The sequence below is a fragment of the Cnephaeus nilssonii genome (genome assembly GCF_951640355.1).
Source record: "Cnephaeus nilssonii genome assembly, chromosome: 22".
NCBI classification, from domain to species: Eukaryota; Metazoa; Chordata; class Mammalia; order Chiroptera; family Vespertilionidae; genus Cnephaeus; species Cnephaeus nilssonii.
In genome coordinates this window covers 3,979,195-4,002,809 of record NC_137093.1, presented here as the reverse complement: position 1 = coordinate 4,002,809, position 23,615 = coordinate 3,979,195, and the positions used below count along the sequence as shown (strand labels likewise).

Sequence of the window (23,615 nt, the reverse complement as noted above, 5' to 3'; positions counted from 1 at the left end):
CTCTGAAATCAATAAAAAAAATAAACAACAAAAACCAAGAGAGACAAAAGGGCCGGCCGTGTTCCCAGGGGCTGCGCCCACCAGGCTGGGGTCAGGGCAGGAGGGAGCTGCCCGCGCTAGGGAGCAACCAAGCGGCCGGGGCGGAGAAGAGCCATTGGGCCCTGCAGGCCCGGGCTCGGTGCTTAGCGCTGGGAAAGGCGGGGAAAAGGCGCCCCGTTTGCGCAGCCCCAGCCCGGAGGGACCCCGCAGACGGGTGAAGGGCCGATCCCGGCTCCAGGGACCGCGGAGCAGGCGGTGCCGGGTGACCGGACCGGAGCGGGGGCTCAGCGGCCAACCAGCGCCTGCCCTCCGCCCGGGATCGGGCCCATTTCCTGGGTGAGGAGACTGAGGCTCCCGCTCCGCCCCGGCAGAGGTGGGGGTCCGACGGCCGGGCCCCGGGGGGAGGGGAGGGGCGGGGAGTGAGGGGCGGGGGGAGGGGGGGCGGCCCGTAACCTGAGCGGAGGAGGAGGGGCGCCGCGGTGGGCGGCGCGGGGCGGCGCGGGGACTCAGGAAGCGCCCGCTCCGGCCGCCGGCGCCGCGCGGTCCCGGAGGTGAGTGGCGCCCGAGCCCTCGGGCCGGGACCGGGGAGGGGCGCGCGGCCAGGTCCCCGCGCGCTGCTGCTGGGACGCCGCGGGGGCGCCGGGCTCTCCGGGGCCGGGACCGCTCCCGGGGGCCGTCCTTCACCTGCGAACGGGGCGCCCACGCGGGCTCGGGGGCGGCAGGTCTCGGCGGGAGAGCCCGGTCCCGCGGAAGCCCCGCCGGCACCCCAGGGGCGGCTGGGCGGAGGGCGCGGGCCCCGGACCCCCGCGCGAGCCGCGGGACGCAGGCCGGGACCTCAGAGCCGTCTGTCTACGGGGCCGGACCGTCTTCTCCGCAGCGGCGGGGCCTGAGCCTCAGCCCTGCGTGCACCCCGGCGGGGGCCGGAGGGACCGCCGCTGCCCGGGGCCGGAGGCCGGCACTGACACGCCGGTGAGCGCCCATTCCGCAGATGGGGACACCGAGGCTCAGGGCAGACGGAGCCAAGTGGAGTTGAGAGCCAGGGCTGCCCAGCGCCCAAGGCCCCCCGCCCGGCACCCAGGGCCCCGGAAGGGACGGGCGGGCCGCGGCCGTGCTGGCTCAGCTTCTCCGGCGGCGGGGGCATGCCGCCCTGAGGCCGGGCACGGGGCCGGGGGCTGCGCTGCGCGGGGACCTCAGGTTTGCACTGGCTCGGGCCGGACCGGCTCCAGCTCAGCGACTGCTTCCTGAGGAAGGCCAAGAGGTGGCCTCCCTCGGGGGTCCTCCCTGCCACCCCCCGCCGGTGACCTTGAGCTAGGCCCCTAGTGCCCCCTGGGAAGTGGGGGCAGCATGGGGGCCACCCAGGGCTGTGGTGGGGACGGGGGCCAGTGCGCAGCCCCGGCAGCCCTGGCGCGCTCAGCGCTCAGCGCTGGCCGTGGGGTCTGTGCCGGTGGTGGTGCCACAAACACCTTCATAGAAAGGGGTGAAGAAGGGAGTGGGCCATCTCCACGTTTCTGCAGTTCTTTCTGTCTGAGTAACAGTGGGAACCAGAAAGGCTAGGGACCCCTCTTTCCCACCTTTATTGGTGAATTGGGGAGGGGGGCTTCCCAAACAGGTGCCAAATGGCACTCAGGGGCCAGTCAGGTTCACGTTTAAAACCAGGTGGGTCATCTTGCAATGGGTAAGGAGCCCGGCCGGCGTGGCTCAGCGTCGACCTATGAACCAGGAGGTCACGGTTCGATTCCGGTCAGGGCACAGGCGGGGGTTGTGGGCTCCATTCCCAGTGGGGGGCGTGCAGGAGGCAGTCAATTGGTGATTCTCTTTCATCATAGATGTTTCTATCTCTCTCTCCCTCTCCCTTCCTCTACGAAATCAATAAAAATATATATTAAAAAAAAGAGAAACGGAGTAAGGTGAGTAAACCTTGGGCTTGTAGAGTCAGGAAATTGTTCCGTGTGTGTGGAGTGTGATGTAAACAGGAAGGGGGCGGGATCAGAGAGGCAGGGCCCAGGTCCCACCCGAGCCCTAATGTCCAGGTTGGGGGGGCATGCTGGGTGTGTGGTCTGGAAAGGTCCCCTGGCTGCAGAGTGGGGCCAGGCAGGGCGGCTGGTCCAGGGAGGAGGTGTGAGGCCAGGTGGGAACTGGAGGGTGCCTGGAAGGAGATGCAGGAGGGAGAGAAGTGCACAAGGCTGGCCGCGCCGTGCCTGGCACACAGTAGGTGCTCAGTAGGTGCTCTGTGGCCTAGCTGAGCGACTGAGCACATCGCTCTGAGATGGGGGAGTCATTTGAGCTCCTTTGTCTGTTCCTGGAGGGAGGTCCACGTGAAATGGGCATCTCTACCCCTCACAGGCCACTGGCCTGCTGCCTCCTTCAGGTGCCCCCATTTGATTCTGGGAAAGACACGCCAGGTTCCTCCCCAAGTCCTAGGGACCCAGGGAACAGCTTCGCGTCTTGTCACAGGATCTGGGGAGCCAAGAGGACGTTTCCTGCCCGCCGGCCCCTGGAATGCTCCGCATCGCTAATTTTCAGAGGAATTCACCTGTTAAAGATTAATTCAGATCTCTTGAGATACCTATGACCCGCTCTGAACTCTGGGTACAAGGTTCTGCCTGGCTGCCTTGTCGTCATGACGATGAGAGCGAGCATTTATTGAGCACTTACTGTGGGTCAGGTGCTGGGCCAACTGTCCTTAGCACTTCTGGACACAGCACTGTGATCGCACCCATTTTTGAGAGGGAGGAACTGAGGTCTGAGCAGCGACGTCGCTTGCTCAGGATCTCTTAGCTGGAAAGGGGCAGAGCTGGGATCGGAACCCCATTCGTCTAATTTCAAAATCCATGCCCTTCCGTGTCCAGGGTGGCCTGTCCCGTCTGTCTGGGTCCGCAGTTGTTGAGAAGATGTGGCATAGAGACAAGAACCTGAACTGCTCAGACAGACGTGGGCTCAACCCTGGGCTGCCCCGCCCTCACCGGGGAGCTCAGGCAAGTCACCTGACCTCTCTGAGCCTCAGTTTTCTTTTCTGTCAAATGGGCTCTCAGTTCTCACTTGGCCAGGACAGTCAGGGCACACAGTGGGGCTCTACAGCACCATCTTCTTCCTCGTCCTGTCCCGGACTGGTCCAGGATGCCCTCCTGGGAGCCCCTGGGAGCCAGGCAGGCGGGTGGGAGGTAGCAGGGGCAAATCTAGACTTGTGTTTGGACAAAGGACGATGCCTTTCACCCATGAAATATTTACGAGCGTCAGCTACGTGCCAAAGCTATCTTTCCTACTTTCCTGATTTAATGCTTAAACCAGGGCTGGAGCCTGGCTACCTGGTTCAGATCCAGCTCTCAGTAAATTCCCTCTCTCCTGGGGCCTCGGTTTCCTCATCTGTAAAATGGGGATGATGGTAGTGCCTGCTTTGTGGGGTGGTGGTGGACTGTCCTCAACGCACCAATGACTGTTTAATTTATAACCAGTGTCTCGTGCCCGATGTTAACTTCCGTGGTGTCACAGCCTCGCCTTCTGGCGGTGTGTGTGTGTGGGGGGGGGGGCAGGAAGGCGGACTCCCATTTTACAGCCGAGAAGACAGACTCAGAGAGAAGCAGTTTGCCCAGGATGCCCTGCTGGCTGCTGGCAGAGCTGGAATGGAAGCCAGAGCCGAGTGACTGGTCCCCTGGGGTCCCTGAAAGCCCAGTGACTGGCTTAGCGTCCTTCCTGAAAGCCACCTTGGACTCACCCCTCTTGGAGTCTGCCCCACCTCGGCTCACATCTCCGCTCTGCCACTCACTGCCGTGTGACCTCAGGAAGTGGCTTAACCTCTCTGTTTCTTGGGCTGCCACCTGGGGGTTACTGGAAGTCAGAGCTCTGCCAGTGTGCGGGGTATTCGGGGTATTCCAGCTGCCACTCCTGCCCCGGCCAGGGCCCCCCCTGCCTTGGGTGTCGCTGGGTCCCATGAGCTGGCACCCTTACTGGGGGGCACCAGGATGGGAGGCCAGGCCCTTACGGTCGTCGTGACTCCGACTTCCTTCCTGCCTCGGAGCCCCTTCCTGATCACCGCCTCTCCTTCGCCCCAGCCCTGGCCACTGCTGACGGGCTGGCCCAAGGGAGTCGCCCCACCTCTGGGCAGGTTTCCTCGTGGGTGAGGGCGGATCACAGAGCTCATGCTGGGGGCACAGGAGGCCCTCCCAAGTCTGCTCCCGATGAGCTCAGGGGACAGGAAAAGCCACAGGAGGGGGGGGGGCAAGGAGAGGGGTGACGGGCGGGCCGCTGACCAAATGGGAATGCTCCTCTTTTTCTCCGGGGTGAGTAACGGCCGCCCGCCCGCCCGCCGCCCGCCTGCCAGCCGCACACAAAGGGCCGCTCAGTCTCACCAGGCGCCTGTTTTTCCTGAGGGTGGAGTGGCCTGGGCTACACTCGGCTGTCCAGGAGGGCTGACCACTGCTGGGACAGCTCCTCGTGTGTGTGCGTGTGTGTGCGTGTGTGTGCATGTGTGTGTATGTGTGTGCGTGTGTGTGCGCATGTGTGTGTGTGTGTGCTCGCACTTCCAACATACACCTCAGAGGAGACCCCAGCGGGCACAGGGCCAGGGGCCTCGGATGGGGACCGGGGCTGGCTCACTCTGTCTTCCCTTGGCGCGGAGGGGAGGCGTGAAATACAGAGACAGAGTGGGTGAATGAACGAAGGAAGGAGGGAGGAGCGAACGGACAGACCAGCAAGGCGGGGGCCAGGTTCAGAGAGAGCTTGGCGTGTTCTGGCCTCTCCGAGCCTCCGTTTCCTCATCGGCCAAAGTGGACTCGTGAGAGCCCTCGCCCTCAGTGGGCGCCGGGTTCGTGGTGGGCACTCGGGACGGGGCCTGCGAGGGGGGTTAGCTGGGTAGTTGGGTCCAGGTTCCCTGGGAGGCTGTCGCCGGGAGCATGGCTGTCTCTGGTTCCGTCCATTTGCTCTTCGTGGAGCGCAGATTGGTCACTTGGCGGTGCGTGAGCAGCTGCTGCGTGCAGGCCTGTCCGGCCCGGGGACTCGGCGGTGACAGCGCAGGAGGGGGCCTGCCCTCCGGAGCTTGCGTCCGCGTTCCCATCACCCACGTGCAGTCCTTTGGGGCCGACATCCACCAGTGACCGAGGACCAGCGGTGGGTGCCGCGAGGGGGGAGCGCTCCGCCTGGGGCCGCACCCCACTCAGCGCAGAGCCAGGACTCCAGTCCCGTCTGTCTGAGTGTCAGCTCCTCACGCTGTCCGTGAGTCCCCAGGGCTGTGGCACTTCGCAGGGTGGCCCCGGAGAGAGGTCTCCGTAGGCCCGGAGCGCTGAACTCAGCTGGGTTTATTTATTTAATTCTCAGCTCTTTTTTTTTTTTTTTAATTTATTTAATTTACTAGAGAGAGACAGAGAAGGGAGGGAGGGAGGGAAGGAGGGGGGTGGGAGAGAGAGAGAGAGAGGGATTTGTTGCATTCTTTGGCTGTTTCTTTTATGTGCCCTGACTGGGAATCAAACCCACAACCTTAGCCTATCAAGGTGACAACTCCAGCCAACTAAGCTACCCAGCCAGGGCTCAAATGGGTTTAAAAGCAGATGGTTGGACCCTAGGCACATTCCCTTCCTGCTGAGTTGTGACCTCAGCTGGGTCTCTTGGTCTCTCCAAGCCTCAGTTTGCTCATCTGTGAAACGGGGTAACAGTAATGCCTACCTCAGATGGCATGACTGGATAAATGCCAGCCGCAACCTCCATTCTTCTGGGGCTTCATGTGTTATCTGGGAATGAAGATGAGAATGCCCACCTTCCCGAGTTACTTGGGGGAAGGCAGACAGGAGGTGCTGCGGAGGGTGGGACGCGGGCCCTGGCCCCAGCCCTCACTCCAGGCACCAGCCAGCCTGCTGTGGGCGTGAGCTGGTGTGCGGCGGGCTGGGCGATTGAGCACCGCACACTGGTTTTCTGTGCCTCCGGCTCCCTTCTCCAGCGCCCCCACCCCTTCATTCCGCGTGTCCGCTCTCCTCCGGGTTTGCAGGTGTGATGCGGTGAGGGGTGTGTATATTGTTGGGGTGGGCGTCCTCTCCCCTCTGGCCTCAGCCTCCCAGGTGGGAAAGGGGCCCGTGCCTGTCCTGGTAGCTTCCCAGAGGCGGCGAGAGATGGAAGTGAGGAGGTGAGAACACCCTTCCTCCCAGCGCTGCTCTGTCCTGTCTGCTCCGTCCTGTCTGCTCCATCCCGTCTGCTCCGTCCCGTCTGCTCCATCCTGTCTGCTCTGTCCCGTCTGCTCTGACCTGTCTGCTCGGTCCTGTCCTGTCTGCTCCGTCCCGTCTGCTCCATCCCGTCTGCTCCGTCCCGTCTGCTCCGTCCCGTCTGCTCTGTCCTGTCTGCTCCATCCCGTCTGCTCTGTCCCGTCTGCTCCGACCTGTCTGCTCCGTCCTGTCCTGTCTGCTCCGTCCCGTCTGCTCCATCCCGTCTGCTCCGTCCCGTCTGCTCCGTCCCGTCTGCTCTGTCCTGTCCCGTCTGCTCCGTCCTGTCTGCTCCGTCCTGTCCCGTCTGCTCCGTCCCGTCTGCTCCATCCTGTCCTGTCTGCTCCGTCCTGTCCTGTCTGCTCCGTCCTGTCTGCTCCGTCCTGTCCTGTCTGCTCCGTCCTGTCCCGTCTGCTCCGTCCCGTCTGCTCCATCCTGTCCTGTCTGCTCCGTCCTGTCTGCTCCGTCCTGTCCTGTCTGCTTCGTCCTGTCTGCTCAGTCCTGTCCTATCTGCTCCGTCCCGTCTGCTCCGTCCTGTCCTGTCTGCTCCGTCCTGTCTGCTCCGTCCTGTCCTGTCTGCTCCGTCCCGTCTGCTTCGTCCTGTCTGCTCCGTCCTGTCCTGTCTGCTCCGTCCTGTTCTGTCTGCTCCATCCTGTCCTGTCTGCTCCGTCCTGTCCTGTCTGCTCAGTCCCGTCTGCTCCGTCCTGTCTGCTCCGTCCTGTCCTGTCTGCTCCGTCCTGTTCTGTCTGCTCCGTCCTGTCCTGTCTGCTCAGTCCTGTCCTGTCTGCTCCGTCCCGTCTGCTCCATCCCGTCTGCTCTGTCCTGTCCCGTCTGCTCCGTCCTGTCTGCTCCGTCCTGTCCCGTCTGCTCCGTCCCGTCTGCTCCGTCCCGTCTGCTCCGTCCTGTCCTGTCTGCTCCGTCCTGTCTGCTCCGTCCTGTCCTGTCTGCTCCGTCCTGTCTGCTCCGTCCTGTCCCGTCTGCTCCGTCCCGTCTGCTCCATCCTGTCCTGTCTGCTCCGTCCTGTCCTGTCTGCTTCGTCCTGTCTGCTCAGTCCTGTCCTATCTGCTCCGTCCCGTCTGCTCCGTCCTGTCCTGTCTGCTCCGTCCTGTCTGCTCCGTCCTGTCCTGTCTGCTCCGTCCCGTCTGCTCCGTCCTGTCTGCTCCGTCCTGTCCTGTCTGCTCAGTCCTGTCTGCTCCGTCCTGTCCTGTCTGCTCCATCCTGTCCTGTCTGCTCCGTCCTGTCCTGTCTGCTCAGTCCCGTCTGCTCCGTCCTGTCTGCTCCGTCCTGTCCTGTCTGCTCCGTCCTGTTCTGTCTGCTCCGTCCTGTCCTGTCTGCTCCGTCCTGTCCTGTCTGCTCCGTCCCGTCTGCTCCGTCCCGTCTGCTCCGTCCTGTCCTGTCTGCTCCGTCCTGTCTGCTCCGACCTGTCTGCTCCGACCTGTCTGCTCCGTCCTGTCCTGTCTGCTCCGTCCTGTCTGCTCCGTCCTGTCTGCTCCATTCTGTCCTGTCTGCTCCGTCCTGTCCTGTCTGCTCCGTCCTGTCTGCTCCGACCTGTCTGCTCCGTCCTGTCCTGTCTGCTCCGTCCCGTCTGCTCCGTCCTGTCCTGTCTGCTCCATCCTGTCTGCTCCGTCCTGTCTGCTGCGTCCCGTCTGCTGCGTCCCGTCTGCTCCATCCCGTCTGCTCCGTCCTGTCCTGTCTGCTCCGTCCCGTCTGCTCCATCCCGTCTGCTCCGTCCTGTCCTGTCTGCTCCATCCTGTCTGCTCCGTCCTGTCTTGTCTGCTCCGTCCTGTCTGCTCCGTCCTGTCTGCTCCGTCCTGTCTGCTCCGTCCTGTCCTGTCTGCTCCGTCCTGTCTGCTCCGACCTGTCTGCTCCGTCCTGTCCTGTCTGCTCCGTCCCGTCTGCTCCGTCCTGTCCTGTCTGCTCCGTCCTGTCTGCTCCGACCTGTCTGCTCCGTCCTGTCTGCTCCGTCCTGTCTGCTCCGACCTGTCTGCTCCGTCCTGTCTGCTCCGACCTGTCTGCTCCGTCCTGTCTGCTCCGTCCTGTCTGCTCCGTCCTGTCCTGTCTGCTCCGTCCTGTCCTGTCTGCTCCGTCCTGTCTGCTCCATCCTGTCTGCTCCGTCCTGTCTGCTGCGTCCCGTCTGCTCCGTCCCGTCTGCTCCATCCCGTCTGCTCCGTCCTGTCCTGTCTGCTCCGTCCCGTCTGCTCCGTCCTGTCTGCTCCGTCCTGTCTGCTCCGTCCCGTCTGCTCCCTAATGTCCTGTCTGCTCCGTCCTGTCCCGTCTGCTCCGTCCTGTCTGCTCAGTCCTCTGGGGGGGGGGGTGTCCTCCGTGACTGTCCTCCCTCCAGGAGAGGGGCTGGAGGCTCCGAGACCACCCTCCTCCTGGGCTGAGCTGGCAGCATGGCGCTCTGAGCAGGACTGTCCGAGCGGGCGGGCTCCTGGGCTCCGCGCTGACCGGAGGGGAGGCCCGGGACGGAGCGGGCGCCCCCGAGGAAGGGTCAGCATGTCCTTGAGCCCCTGCGGCGTGCCAGACCCTGTACTTCGCCGAGGAAACTGAGGCTCAGGGAGGGGAAACCATTGTCCAAGATCACGGCTTTGCAGCTTGCTGAGGGCTGATTCCCGTAAGAACCACTCGCCCGTTCGGAGGGTGCGTGCAGTGGTTTGTGCGCACGCAGGGCTGTGCGGCGTCACACCGTGTGGCTCCAGAACCTCTCGTTGCCCTGGAGGGACCCCTACCCATTGGCTGTCACTGCCCCCCCGCCCCCCCCCCCCCCCCCCCCAGCCCGGCAGCAGGACCTGCTGTCTGGCTCTCGGGTCTGCGGTGCGGGACGATTCCCTGAATGTGTGTGTGTGTGTGTGTGTGTGTGTGTGTGTGTCCGGTCACACGTGGCCTCTGGGCTGCGTGGTGTGTGCCCTTCACCCACTCGCCACCCTGCCTCCCACGGCTCCCCCTCGCTGGGGCCCTTGGACGGCCTGGTGCCCAGGAGAGCTGGGGGGCGGGATTTTGTGAGCCCGTTGGAATCCCTGGAGCACGGGCCTGTGAGTGACCGAGCCTGTGCCGTGGTCACGCTGACATTGCCCGCCGCGGGCCCGGTGAGTCACCCCGCGCTGCCCAGCCCGGTGGTGTGAGTGTGAGGGGCACCTCCCGGTGGGAGGCGGACAGGACACTGGGGCTCTGTCTGCCCGGGACAGGCGGCCACTGTGCAGCAGGCAGGAAGCGGGCTGGGCCGCTGGGTAAATACAGGCGGCGGGACGGTGCCCAGCGTGGCGGGGTGCCTCCCCCGCTGCTGCCGCCCGGCAGCCTGGCAAGCAGGAGGTTTCGTTTGGCCCAGGGGCCGAGGTCCCAGCGGCGGCTGCTCTGAGGCGGCTCCGGGCTCCGGGCTCCGGGCCAGCCACTCGCCCGCCCTGGGAGCCAGGCCTCCCTTGGTGCTCAGTCGATGGCCATCCCTCCTCCACGAACAGCACGGCCACACAGGCTCCCAGCACCCCGTCCCGGGGCCGGGCCCGCCGGGCTGGGCTGGGCGCACCGTCTCCTGCCCTCAGTCCGCTGGGCGGGCGCTGGGTCATCGCCATTTACAGGCGAGGAAACCGAGGCACAGGAGGGCCAGCTGACCTGTCCCGGGTCACACAGCCCCCCCCACGCGCCCCCTCCTCCCACCCTTCCCTTGTAAGTGTCCACCGAGGCACAGGTCCTGGGGCCACGGTGTTAATCCTGCTCCCCACTCGGGAGCTGGGCAGCGCTGGGCCAGTGGCTGCCCCTCTCTGAGCCTCAGTTCCTCCCCCTGGAAGGTGGGGCTGGTCGGGCTGGGGTCTTCTCTCCAGAACCAGCAAACCTTAGGGTCCTGTCCTAGTCCCTTCCCCATTCGCACCTCCCTCCCAGGTGCTCCCAGTCTGTGTATTCCAGGGTACCACGGGAAGTGGGGCTCCGTGGGTTGGGCAAGGAGCCCCAGGATGGGGCAGGAGGGCGTGCCCTGGGTCTGTGTGGGGACCCCAAACCTCCCCCCTGGTCTGCCTGCCTCCTACCCCCCACTCACTCATCTTTCCTTCCTGCCTTCACCTCCGGTGCCTCACCGCACCCGTCCGCGGAGCCCTGCCCGCTCTCCTGCTCACTGACCTGCCGTCTCCTCTGCCCTTCACCGTCCACTCTGCAGAGCCCAGCCCAAGCCCCTCCTCCTCGCAGCCGGACCACAGGGCCCGGGTCTGAGAGGAAAGCACGGTTCCGAACGCCTCCGTCCGCCTGGCACAGCTCAGTGCTGGGGGCAGCGGACACAAAGCCCTGCCTCGAGGGGAGAACGAGAGGAGAGAGGAGATGGACAGAGAACAGCACCGGTGCATTTAAAGTGTGACCAGGAACGTGCATGAAGGGGCGCAGGTGGCTCTGGAGTGAGCTCTAGACGGGGCCAGGAGGGCTTCTGGGCGGCAGGGCCGGGCCCGTGCACGGACCTGAGGAGGGGGAGCCGGTGGCTGCAGGAAGCCACGCCAGGGACGGCCCAGCGGCCGGGAGGGGAAGCCATCTGCCTTCCCTCCTAGATTCTTTTTTTTTTTTAAATTTATTTTTATTTTTTAATATATTTTATTGATTTTTTACAGAGAGGAAGGGAGAGGGGTAGAGAGTTAGAAACATCGATGAGAGAGAAACATCGATCAGCTGCCTCCTGCACACCTCCTACTGGGGATGTGCCCGCAACCAAGGTACATGCCCTTGACCGGAATCGAACCTGGGACCCCTCAGTCCGCAGGCCGATGCTCTATCCACTGAGCCAAACCGGTTAGGGCGATTCTTTTTTTTTTTTTTTTAAAGGAAAGATCAACTTTTATTTTTTGTTAATCCTCACCCGAGGATATTTTTCCATTGATTTTTAGAGGAAGTGGAAGAGCGGGGGAGAGACACACACACAGAGAAACATCAATGTGAGAGACACATCAATTGGTTGCCTCCTGCACACGGGCCAGGGATGGAGCCTGCAACTGAGTTACGTGCCCTGGACCAGAATCAAACCCAGGACCTTTCAGTCCACAGGCCGATGCTCTATCTACTGAGCCAAACCGGCTAAGGCCCCTCCTAGATTCTTTTGTGGGGTCCACTGTTGTGCTTCCCCAGGATGCCTGCAAACAGGTGGCACTCAAAGGATGCCCCGGAGCGACCTGATCCAGGAGGGAGGGGACAGGAGGAGCGGCTCCCGGAAATCTCCCCGTGGGGTGCAGCAGCCCACACGTCCGAACTCGCCTCCGGCCCTAAGCAGCTTTGCCTGGTCGCGTCAGCCGTCAGGAGGATGGGATTTGACGAATGCGTGCCAGGGTTGCCATGCGATCGGGCAGAGCCAGGGCCCTGGCATGGGGTTGGGTGGAACAGACCTCCCCCCGCCCCGCGCATCCAGGGTTCCCAGGGAGACGGACTTGGCTGCTCATCGAGGGCTTTCGCTGCCAGGGGTTTGACTCAACTCCAGTAATTCTCCGCACAGCCCAGCTGCGATCCCCGCCGGTGAGGCAGGGAGGCTCGGAGCGTGCGCAGGCCCCCCAGCTAGTGGGGAGGGGGGGGCCTGGGAGCCACCCCGCTCTGTCTGACGTCACACGCGCTTTCCATGCCCCACGGCTCCCACCAGGTGAGGAGTGGATTTGGCTGCCCCGTGAGCCCTCGGGGGCCATCAGAGCAGGATGGGTGACCTTCCCGATGGCTCTGTGCCGAGAGTCTGGGGCTCTGTCCTGGCAGAGAGGAAGGCTTGGGCCACTCCCGAGCCGTCTGGCCTGCACAGCGACACAGCGACGCAGCAGGCCGGACCTGCTTTCTGCTCTCCCGCCGGGAACTCTGCCCCAGTCTACAAGCCAGCCCGGAGGGCAGGGCTTTCTCTCTGTCTCGCTCACAGCTGTGTCCCTAGTACCTGGTGCACAGTAGGTGCTCAGTCAATATTTGCTGAATGAATGCATGAACGAATGAATAGGTAAATGGCTTCTAGTCCTGCTCCTTGGCTCTGAGATTCAGATCCCCCTTCCGCCCATCCCGCCATAGCCACCATCTGTGTGTGGACGACAATCTAGTGTTTATATTCAAACAAAGGGTTTGGACGCTGACAACAAAAACATCTGCAATCGGGCTGCTGGGCGTGTTCACACTCAGGCCCGCAGGTCCTCGGCACCATTCCACGGGGCGTGGCCCGCGGGTGCTGGGCTGGGCGTACCCCCTCTCCTTTACCCTCACTCGGTCCTCCGCGGAGCCCCTGACGCTTGCCTGGTGCCACGAGTAAGCGCAGGCCATTCCCGCGGAGGAGCCCCCAGAGGACTGCACCCGCCCGCCCCCCTGAGTCTGGCACGGGGTTGGAATGTGTAATTACAGCCCACAGGGCAAATTAGAACAGGGAGGGAGCTCTTTCCTGACCGCAGAGAACAGGGTAGTGTTTGGGGAGGGAACTGCCAGAGCGGCAGAGCAGGCCCGTGTGCGTGTGTGTGTGTTACATGTGTGTGTGTACGTGTGCGTTGGTGTGTACACATGCCTGGGTGGTGTGGTGTGGAAGGAATCCCGGGTTAGGATCCAGAGGCCATTGACTCCCTGGCCTCTCCGAGCCTCAGTTTCCTCAGCTCTGAGAGGGAGCAGCAGCCCGGCTCTGCGCACCGGCTCTGGGATTCACCACGGGCGAGGCTCAGGGTCTTGGCGAGTTTGGACATGGGCGGTGAATGCCAGTCTGTGTGTGCTGGGGGAGGGGGAGGTGAGGACAGTTAACTGGGACTGTCCTAACGGTGGTGGTGATGAGAGCTCTTTCCTTTGTTAATCCTCACCGAGGAGATCTTCCCATTGACTTTTAGAGAGAGTGGAAGGGAGAGGAGAGACAGAGAGAGAAACATCCATGTGAGAGAGACACACTGGTTGCCTCCCGCACACACCCCGACTGGGGGGGAGGGGGGGGGATGGTGCCTGTAACCAAGGTACATGCCCTTGACCTGAACTGAACCCGGGACCCTTCAGTCCCCTGGCCGACGCCCTATCCACTGAGCCACACCAGCTAGAGCTAAAGTTTTTCAAATGCTTAGTCAGGGCCCAAGAGACACCGAGCAGCCCCCGGTCGCAGCGGCCCTGTGGATAGACGCCGTGGTCACAGCCTCATCGTGCCGGCGGGGAACTAGGGCTCAGACGGCCTGAGCTGGGGCAGGGACCCTTCCTTCCAGGCGCTTTGCAGCTTGGACAGATACGGTAAGGGCTCGGGGTGGTGCCCGCACCGGCACCCGGCTGTGCCCAGGCTGAGGGTCAGGGCCGCCCAGGTTTGATTCCTGAGTCTTGTGAACCTGCTCTGTGGCCTCAGGCACTGAACCCCTCTGAGCCTCAGGTTCCTCCTCTGTAAAATGGGAATTATGCAGCACCTACCTGCAGGGCCGGGCTCTGCAACCTCAGCTCTGTACACCTTTTGGTTTGGGACTGTCCTTGCGTTGTTGATTCTTGGCCTTGACCCACTAGACGCCGGTGGCCTCTCTTTGCTGCATGTTGTGACATCGTCCCCGACATTGCCCGGTGTCCTGGGAGCAGAGTGGGTTGCCGTGAGCATCCGGTGAGCGTGCGCGTGGGAAGTGCATAGGCCGGTCGCTGGCACAGGGTGAGAGCAGCAGAATCCTGAGAATGATGGAGGGTTATTTCATAATTACAATCTCATCATAATTAAAAACACTCACACTGATCACGGTGCCTCGCCCAAGGCTACGAGCAGCCAGTGAGTGGCTGGCAGGGGGTTGAACCCCGGGCTGGCTGACTTCAGACGCGCAGCTGTGGAGCCCCGAGAAACCCTGATGCTTGGGTTGGGGTTCCTGAGAGGAGGGGGTGCATCATGGTGGGGGGTCTGAAGGGGCCCTCCCAGCTACCTCTGGCCTTGGGAGCTCCCTGAGGGGGGTGTCCATGAGGCCCAGCCCCAGTGGGGGAGGGGGTCTTGGAAAGGGGTGTGGTCATGTTGACCGTGGAGGCATGTACCCAATGCCTCTTCTCTTCCTGACCTGGGGGTCCCCAGTGAGGGGGACAGGGATGTTTCTGGAGTGTTTAATTTCTCCCCTCAATGCGCGTACCCCCAACAGACACTCCTTCCTGCCTCAGCATGTGGCATTTGTTCCCGCAGAACAAAGCCTGAAGTCATGTGGCAGCTGCTAGGGGACACGGATCCAGGTCTCCGTCTTCCACCTGGCTGTTGGACGGGAACCGCTATCTACTGAGGTCCTACTAGGTGCCAGCACTGAGTGGGTGCTTCACATTTCTGAGGTCCCTGGCATCTGCCAAGAACTCTAGGAGGTGTGGTGCGGGCTCGATCCCCAGTAGAGGCCGTGCAGGAGGCAGCCGAACAGTGATTCTCTCTCATCGTTGATCTCTCTCTCTCTCTCTCTCTCTCTCTCTCTCTCCTTCTCTGAAATCAGAGAGGCCTCCTGCCGTCCCCACCTCTCTTGCAGCCGCAGAACAAACAAGGTGGGGACCAGTCTTCATTTGCTCCGCTGGCGAGCTGGGCGGGAGGGGACAGAGGGGGACTGTTCAGAGTCTCCTTGTTGCCGGGCGGGAGGTGGGAGTTCCAGGAAACTGGCCTCCGTGCCAGCGCCTGTCCCTCCTCTGCTCAGCGTGGGCTGGAGCCAGAGACCTGGGTGCAAGTCCAGCTCGTCTCCCTCCAGGCACTGACGGCCCCTCTTGTTCATTTTTACTTTTTTAAATATTAAAATATTAATTTACTATTATTTTTTTTTGTTAATCCTCACCTGAGGATATTTTTCCATTGGTTTTTAGAGAGAGAGGGAAAGACAGAGAGAAACATCGATGTGAGAGAAGCACATCGATTAGTTGCCTCCTGCACGTGCCCCAACCAGGGCCTGGGCCGGGGAGGAGCCTGCAACCGAGGTCCGTGCCCTTGATCGGAATCGAAGCCAGGACCCTTCGGTCTGCAGGCCGACACTAGCCAAACCCGCCAGGGCTATTTTAAAAAATATATATATTTTATTGATTTTTTTACCGAGAAGAAGGGAGAGGGATAGAAAGTTAGAAACATCAATGAGAGAGAAACATCGATCAGCTGCCTCCTGCACACCCCCCACTGGGGATGTGCCTGCAACCGAGGTACATGCCCTTGACCGGAATCGAAGCGCTTTGGTCTGCAGGCCGACGCTCTATACACTGAGCCAGACCGGCTAGGGCTATTTTTTAATTTCAGTTGACATATGATATATTAGTTTCAAGTGTACAACCCAGTGATAGACATTTATATAACGTGTGGAGTGGTCACCCTGATGGAACCAGTGCCCACCTGACACCATACAGCTATTGTACTGTTCAGCAGGGCACTGCCTGTGGCATTACCCTAACGCAGCCGGGACATAGACTCTGTTCCCTGCGCTGCCCGTACGTCACCACGCCTGTTCTGTGAGCACTCCTCCGCATTTAACCGCCTTTTCCCCCATGCCCACCGCCCCTCCCGTTGGGCGGCGGGGACACGTTCTCTGCACCGATGCGTGTGCCTGCCCCTAGGAGCCCCGAGTCCTCACCTGAGAGATGGGACCAGTGACACGTTGGTCACGGGCCGCTTGTTCGTAGGGAGGGCGTCCCAGGGGGAGGGGCAGTCGAGCTGGGACACAGCGGGGGGGGGGGTACCAGGCAAAGAGGGACCCGCCCGCACAGGGGCAGAGTTTGTGCCGGGGAGGCCAGCCAGGGCTCGGAACTCGATTTCTTTCTGATTCTGGAAAATGGGGTCAGAACGGCGGTGCTGGGGCGGAAACGGGCGACGGGCTCCCAGGGGTCTCCTGAGCCCCGTGCCGGCGCCGGGAGGCAGGGCTCGCTCTGGCCGGGCCCTGCCCTCGGACCTCCCGGTGACAGGTGACAGACCCCGCTGTGGCTGTGGCTGTGGCCCTGCCGGTCAGCACGGCGAAGTGTGGAGCCTGCTCTGAGCCCTGCTCTGTGGGCTCCGCGGCTGGGGGGTTGGGGGGAGGAAGCCTCGGCTCCAGGGCTGGGGTCCGGGGTGTCTGAGGCCCTTCCTCCTGCAGCTCACGCCGGGGAGCGGGGAGCCGGCCCGAGCCAGCCGCGTGGGGTCCAGGGCCCTGGAAGGCTCCAGGGCAGCTCCTGCCGGGCTGGCGGCACCGCAGCAGCGGCCGCACCCTGTCATTACAACGAGGCTTTGAAGCAGCTGGCTGCGGGCTGTTTGCCCACGTGGGAGGGTCCTTCCTGAGCCCCCACTGACGCCCGTTCCCTTGCAGGCCCAGCCGTGAGGACGTGAGGACGCTCGGGCCAGCATGGCCGATCCCAGCGAAGGGCCCCGGGCGGGGCCTGGGGAGGCGGCCGAGCCCCCCGGGGACGAGAGTGGCACCTCCGGTGGGGAGGCCTTCCCTCTGTCTTCGCTGGCCAACCTGTTCGAGGGGGAGGAGGGGTCCCCCTCGCCCTCACCGCCCGATGCTGTTCGCCCGGCAGCCGCCGCCGCTGCGGGCACAGGTGATGGGCGACCAAACCTGCGCATGAAGTTCCAGGGCGCCTTCCGCAAGGGGGTGCCCAACCCCATTGACCTGCTGGAGTCCACCCTGTACGAGTCCTCGGTGGTGCCCGGGCCCAAGAAAGCGCCCATGGACTCGCTCTTCGACTACGGCACCTACCGCCACCACCCCAGTGACAACAAGCGGTGGAGGAGGAAGGTCTTAGAGTGAGTATTGCTGGCCGCCGGGCAGTGGTCTCCAGCTCTGTACTGAGTCCATCCACCCACCTGTCCATCCACCCATCCATCCACCCACCTGTCCATCCTTCCATCCATCCATCCATCCATCCACCCACCTGTCCATCCTTCCCTTTATCCATCCATCCACCCAGCTATCCTTCCACCCATCTACCCACCTGTCCATCCTTCCATTTATCCACCCATCCATCCACCCACCTGTCCATCCTTCCATCTATCCATCCATCCACCCACCCACCCACCCAGCTATCCTTCCATTCATCCACCCACCTGTCCATCCTTCCATCCATCCATCCATCCATCCATCCACCCACCCACCCACCCACCCACCCAGCTATCCTTCCATCCATTTATTCATTTATTCATCCACCCACCTATCCATCCATCCATTTATCTTTCCATTCATCCACCCACCTGTCCATCCTTCCATACACTCGTTTGTTCATCCACCCATCCATCCACTCATCCATCTGTCCTCTACTCATTCATTCACCCAGCTACCTGTCTTTCCACCTGTCAATCCACTTGTCCAATCCATCTGTCCATCATCATTCAAATATCTATGTATCCATCTATTTATCTGTCGTCTACTTGTCCAGCCCTCCACTCATGTCAACCTTCCATTCATCCACCACTTATTCATCCACCTATTCATTCCTTTACTTACCCACTGTTTCTATTCATCCAACCAGTCAGCTATCCATTAAACTATATTCATCATTCATTCATTTGTTCCATTTCTAATTTTCTCTCTCTCCCCCTCCCTCTCTCCCTCCCTCCCTCCCTCCTCCCCTCCCTCCCTCCCTCCCTCCCTGTCTTCCACCAATTCATTCACCCACCTATCTGTCCATCCACTTGTTCATTCATTCATTCAATTGCTCACTCACTGACTCATTCATATTTTCGTTCATTTTCTCATCCATCCATCCACCCACCTTCTCCTGCTGACACACCCCAGCAGCCCCTCCTGGGTCTTCTCCAAGTGCCACCTTCATTCCTGGGCACCTCCTGGGGCTAGGGGAGAGGTCAGACTCTAAAGTATTAACCCTTTCTCTCCATGAAGGAAGCCTGGCTGGAGGAGAGGAGAGTGGAGAGAAGCCCTGGGTGGGGTTACTGCATGGCCATCCCAATGCTGCATTCTCTGCCAGGCCTAGCTCCAGCCCCCTGCCGCCAGCCCCCTCGCTGCAGCCCCCTGGCTCCAGCCCCCTGCCGCCAGCCCCCTCGCTGCAGCCCCCTGGCTCCAGCCCCCTGGCTCCAGCCACCTGCCTCCAGCCCCCTGGCCCCAGCCCCCTGGCTCCAGCCCCCTGCCTCCAGCCCCCTGGCTCCAGCCCCCTGGCTCCAGCCCCCTGCCTCCAGCCCCCTGGCCCCAGCCCCCTGGCTCCAGCCCCCTGGCCCCAGCCCCCTGCCTCCAGCCCCCTGGCCCCAGCCCCCTGGCTCCAGCCCCCTGGCCCCAGCCCCCTGCCGCCAGCCCCCTGGCTCCAGGCCCCTGGCTCCAGCCCCCTCGTTCCAGCCCCCTGGCCCCAGCCCCCTGGCTCCAGCCCCCTGGCTCCAGCCCCCTGGCCCCAGCCCCCTGGCTCCAGCCCCCTGGCTCCAGCCCCCTGCCGCCAGCCCCCTCATTCCAGCCCCCTGGCCCCAGCCCCCTGGCTCCAGCCCCCTGCCTCTAGCCCCCTGGCCCCAGCCCCCTGCCTCCAGCCCCCTGGCTCCAGCCCCCTGCCTCCAGCCCCCTGCCTCCAGCCCCCTGGCCCCAGCCCCCTGCCGCCAGCCCCCTGCCGCCAGCCCCCTCGTTCCAGCCCCCTGGCTCCAGCCCCCTGGCTCCAGCCCCCTGCCGCCAGCCCCCTCGTTCCAGCCCCCTGGCTCCAGCCCCCTGGCTCCAGCCCCCTGGCCCCAGCCCCCTGCCTCCAGCCCCCTGGCTCCAGCCCCCTGCCTCCAGCCCCCTGGCCCCAGCCCCCTGCCGCCAGCCCCCTGCCGCCAGCCCCCTCGTTCCAGCCCCCTGGCCCCAGCCCCCTGCCTCCAGCCCCCTGGCCCCAGCCCCCTGCCGCCAGGCTCCAGCCCCCTGCCTCCAGCCCCCTGCCTCCAGCCCCCTGGCCCCAGCCCCCTGCCGCCAGCCCCCTGCCGCCAGCCCCCTCGTTCCAGCCCCCTGGCCCCAGCCCCCTGGCTCCAGCCCCCTGGCCCCAGCCCCCTGCCGCCAGCCCCCTGCCGCCAGCCCCCTCGTTCCAGCCCCCTGGCTCCAGCCTCCTCGCTCCAGCCCCCTGCCTCCAGCCCCCTGGCTCCAGCCCCCTGGCTCCAGCCTCCTGGCTCCAGCCCCCTGCCTCCAGCCCCCTGGCTCCAGCCCCCTGGCTCCAGCCCCCTGCCTCCAGCCCCCTGCCTCCAGCCCCCTGGCTCCAGCCCCCTGGCTCCAGCCCCCTGCCTCCAGCCCCCTGCCTCCAGCCCCCTGGCTCCAGCCCCCTCGTTCCAGCCCCCTGGCTCCAGCCCCGTGCCTCCAGCCTCCTGGCTCCAGCCCCCTGGCCCCAGCCCCCTGCCTCCAGCCCCCTGGCCCCAGCCCCCTGCCGCCAGCCCCCTCGTTCCAGCCCCCTGGCCCCAGCCCCCTGGCTCCAGCCCCCTGCCTCCAGCCCCTCCATCACCTGTGTGGACCCATCCTCCTGCCACGGGCTCTGCCAGGCTGAGTCCTCAGGCCCAGACTCCAGAACAAAGGCATTTGCCTGGCCTCTTCCTGGGGTTCGTGTGGCTTCTGTAGGCCTGGGCTCCCAGCGTTTGTCACCTGCCGACCCGCTGCCTGATGCACAGCCCTAGTTCCTGGTCCTTGGGTGGGGTGGGGGGGCAGGAAGTCCCTGGAGTTCCCCAAGCTGTTGGCAGTTGACGTGAGGAACGCGGCTGACGAGGACGGTCCTGTCCTCACGCTGCCCCAGCCTCTGCTCCTGCAGAACTAGTGCCGTTTATGACCCGGCCCAGGTCCTGGCCCGGTGTCCCACATGCCCGATGGCCCAGACTTGGACACCAGCCGTTTCTTCCCTCGACTCTTTCCTCATCAGCTACTCACCCACTCGCCCAGCTGCCCATCTTTCCACCTGTCCATCCACCTGTCTGTCCGTCCATCCATCCATCATCACTCCTTCGAATGTCTGTCTATGCATCCATTCATCTGTCATCTATTGGTCCGGCCTTCTACCCATGGAAACCCCTAGACACCCCTGTCCGTCAGGGGTGTGTGCCTGGAGGACAGATGAAGGGGGGAGGTGTCCTCCTCTGTCCTCGCTGATCAGACTCGTTTACACCCTCGGATGCAGCCTGTTGTCACTGATTCACTCAATTAACGTTTCTCAAGCACCCGCCACGTGCCAGGCAGCGGGGTGGGCCCGGGGGGTCCAGGGATGAGCTAGACCAGACACGCCCCTACTCAGGTGGCCCCTTCCCTTTGGAGAGCGAGACGGACAATAAGCAAGTCAGCAAACACGTGAATTGAGGTGGCGGCGGGCTGAGGTAGGAGCCTGGAGCTGATGCAGGAAAGGTAGTCCGGGAGGGCTTCTTGGAGGAGCTGACATTAAGCCCAGAGCTGGGGGATGAGGGAGGGCAGCCACACGGGTGTGTCCAGGTGGAGGGCAGCGCAGGAGCAAGGGCAGAGCTGGGAGCCTTGACGGGTCTAGGGAGCTGGGACCCAGGCGTCCGCACCGCCTCTGCTCAGAGGTGGGAACACCCAGGGCAGCGAGCCTGCGTCCCCACCCCTGAGGGCCTGCTGAAGCTGGGGGCTCCGTGTCTCCCCTCCCCGGCAGGCCCCTCCTTCCAGCCCTTAGATAGTTGGGTGTGGCTGAGCCGCTGCGGTCCCCAGAGACCCCGAAGGCCACCTCAGTGAGGCCTGGGGTCGAGGGTGTTCTTTTCATTTCATATTTTGGCTCAAAGGTCAAAGTTCAGGAGCGGATAGAACGGGGCTGTGCAGGGGCCAGGAGGGGCAGTTCCAGTCTGTGCCCCCCTCCGGAGAACACCTCTTTCCCCTTCCCTGGCCAGGGCTCTGCTGCCCCCTGGCCGCTGCCCACAGCCTGCCCTGGCCTCGTCTCCGGCTCTGCCCGCCTCTGCTGTCACGGCACAGCCCGCTCCTCCTCCCCCCCCCCTCCCTCACGTCTCTGCCTGTCTTTCCGACTAAATAATCGTATCCGCTAACGGTTCTGTGCGGTGGGCCTTGAACGAGGCACCTGTGTGCGTGGCCTCACTTGTCCCCGTTTCTGAAGGAGGGTTAGTGGTGAGCGGTTGAGTAAATGAATGAGTTGTTCGTCTTTCAGCCTGGTGTTCCTCCTTCCTTTCTCCCTGTCTTTGCCCCCGTCAGTCTCTGGCTTAGTAAGTGTTCAGTAAATGACAAACGGAAGGGACGGACGGATGGATGTGCAGGCTGTGTGTTTCGGTCCGGCTGTCTCCACCCAGAACACAGGAGGGACTGGGCCCAGTATGTTGGGTAAAACAGCGGTCCCTCCCCCTCAGTCTGGCCTGTCCCCAGGGCTCTGGCTGACCCCCCAGGGCTGGTGGGGTGGGCAGGGGACCAACCCTCCAGTCACCCTGCTTTCCCCCTCAGGAAGCAGCCGCAGAGCCCCAAAGCTCCTGCGCCCCAGCCGCCCCCCATCCTCAAAGTCTTCAACCGGCCCATCCTCTTTGACATCGTGTCCCGGGGCTCCACGGCGGACCTGGACGGGCTGCTCCCCTACCTGCTGACCCACAAGAAGCGCCTGACCGACGAGGAGTTCCGGGGTGAGCCTCCCAGTGGGGGTGGCGGGCAGGCCAGCCAGAGATGGGGAAGGCATTGGGGCTCCTGTCCCCTCAGCCTCTTCCCTGGGTCCGTGGGCTGCACGGGCCGGAGGGAGCACTGGACAGGGAGTCTGGTCCTGGGTGTCTTCCGCCACATTGCTTCACCCCTCTGGGCCTCCGCTCGCTCTGTTCGGTCCTTATCCAGCCTTTACTTAAGACAAGGGCAGTCAGCAGGTAAGCAGAGTCCGCCTGCCTGGGTGCAAACCGCCCTCCTCCACTGGAGGTTGTGTCCTCCTGAACCCATGTTCTCATCTGTAAGCTGGGGAATGGGAAGGCACAGTCCTGGCCCTCAGCAGAGAACTGCATCGCGCTGGTTCAAGGCCGCTGGGATTCTGGGGAGTCCTGCCCCCGGGGTGGGGCAGGGCATCAGGTCTGGTCCGCTTGTGCTCCCAGACACTGCCCCCCCCCCCCGCCCGCCCCGCCCAGCTTTCCAGCGTCCCTCCCCAGGCTGCAGGCCCGTCTCCTCTGCCCCAGGACTCCCCCGCCCGGGAGCTCGCCCTGCAGCCTGTCCAGGCTCCAAACACCTCGGGGCCCAGCTCCCTCCGCTGCCGGCCTTCCCTAAATCCAGGAAGGTGGTCTGTGAGCCCCTCCACCCAGTCAGCCACCTGCTATGTGTGTGTTTTCATAAACAAGACCCCCTGGGTCTTCCCCTGCGTGTTTTTCCAGCCAGAGGCTCATGAGGTCGACTGTGACCGCCCCCTCCCACCGCGGGTTTGACAACCTCCTTTACTGCAGCAGCTTTGTAGGCAGTCACTTCGCCACCTGGTGGTCAAGTCTTGGAACTGCGTTTCTGGGAAGGCACTGTTCTTGGCATCTTATCCCAGGACCCAGGCTGGCAGCCCCCCTCCCCCCGCCCCCCGACCCCACGATAGCCCAGGTCTGGGGGTGTGGAAGCCCAAATCCAGGGCCTAGTTCCATGCCCCCCACTTCGGGTCACCTGTGGTTTGGAATTACCTGTGATGCCCAGCTCACCTCTCATGGAATGTTTACTACCTTATCGGTCGCCTACCACGTGTAAGGTGCTGCGTTCGGCCCGGGGTGAACAGTGATGAGCGAAGCAGACGTGACTCTGTCCTCAAGTTGCTCAGTCTTCCAGGGTGAGACCAACATTGGTCAAACAATCACAGAAATAAACGCACAGTTACAAACTGTAATGTGTGCCAACAAGAGGCTGTACTGGGGGCTTTGACCTAGTCAGGAAAACCTGGGAGAGCTTCCTGGAGGAGGTGACCCTTGAGCCGAGTCTGAATGAGCTGCAGTTAACCAGGTGAAAGAGGAGGAGGGACTTGGGAGGGAGTGCGGAGACAGCGTGTGCAAAGGCCCTGTGGCTCACTGTGATAAAAATTACACTTGATGTGGCCACTCCAACTGCTGTGTGGAAAGTGGACCAAAGGAAATCAGAGCGGCTGGTAGAAACCAGGCAGGTGCCTTGGGCATGCGGGAGAGATGATGGCTGGGCCAGGGTGGTGGCAGTGGAGATGGAGATTGGTGGGGGGATTGGAAAAATGGGAGGTAAACTCAGTAAGACCTGCGGGGGTGGGGGTAGGGGAGAGGGAGGACAAGGACGGGAGTGATGCGAAGGGGACCCCGTGCTCTGAGACGGGGACCTGTGCAGGCTGGGGGGGGGGGGGGGGGGGGAGGGGACGGTGATGAGGTCGGCAGGAGAGCTGTGAATTGCCTGACAGTGGGGAAACACGTAGAAAGCAGGCTGACGGGTGTGTCTGGATAGAACTCCCAGGGCCTGGCCGCATGGGACAGCCCCTCCCACTTACGAAGACGGGAACTGGAGTCCGTTATTCACTGAAGAAACAGATGCCTGGTGTGCACCCTGGGCTTGTCCCGGGAGCCTCCCTCCGGGCGCGGGGACAGGAATCCAGGCGCCCGTCGGGGCGAGGTTCGGGCAGCACCTCCCTGAATAGTAAGAACGGCCACCGCGACTTTCCCGAGGC

At 63.2% G+C, this 23,615-nt stretch overlaps 1 protein-coding gene across 2 annotated transcripts in view; it reads left to right on the top strand.

The window, feature by feature from the left end:
* Positions 1-520: 520 nt before the first annotated feature.
* Positions 521-23,615, top strand: part of TRPV4 (transient receptor potential cation channel subfamily V member 4) — a 40,094-nt gene continuing 16,999 nt past the window's right edge. Inside the window, exons 1-3 of one of the 2 annotated variants that reach the window (XM_079762848.1) lie at positions 521-590; positions 16,412-16,848; positions 21,437-21,609. In XM_079762848.1, the coding sequence (XP_079618974.1) occupies positions 16,448-16,848; positions 21,437-21,609 (574 nt within the window). In that variant the 5' untranslated portion in view covers positions 521-590; positions 16,412-16,447. The remainder of the gene's footprint in view (positions 591-16,411; positions 16,849-21,436; positions 21,610-23,615) is intronic. The other variant, XM_079762847.1, reaches the window with a different exon arrangement.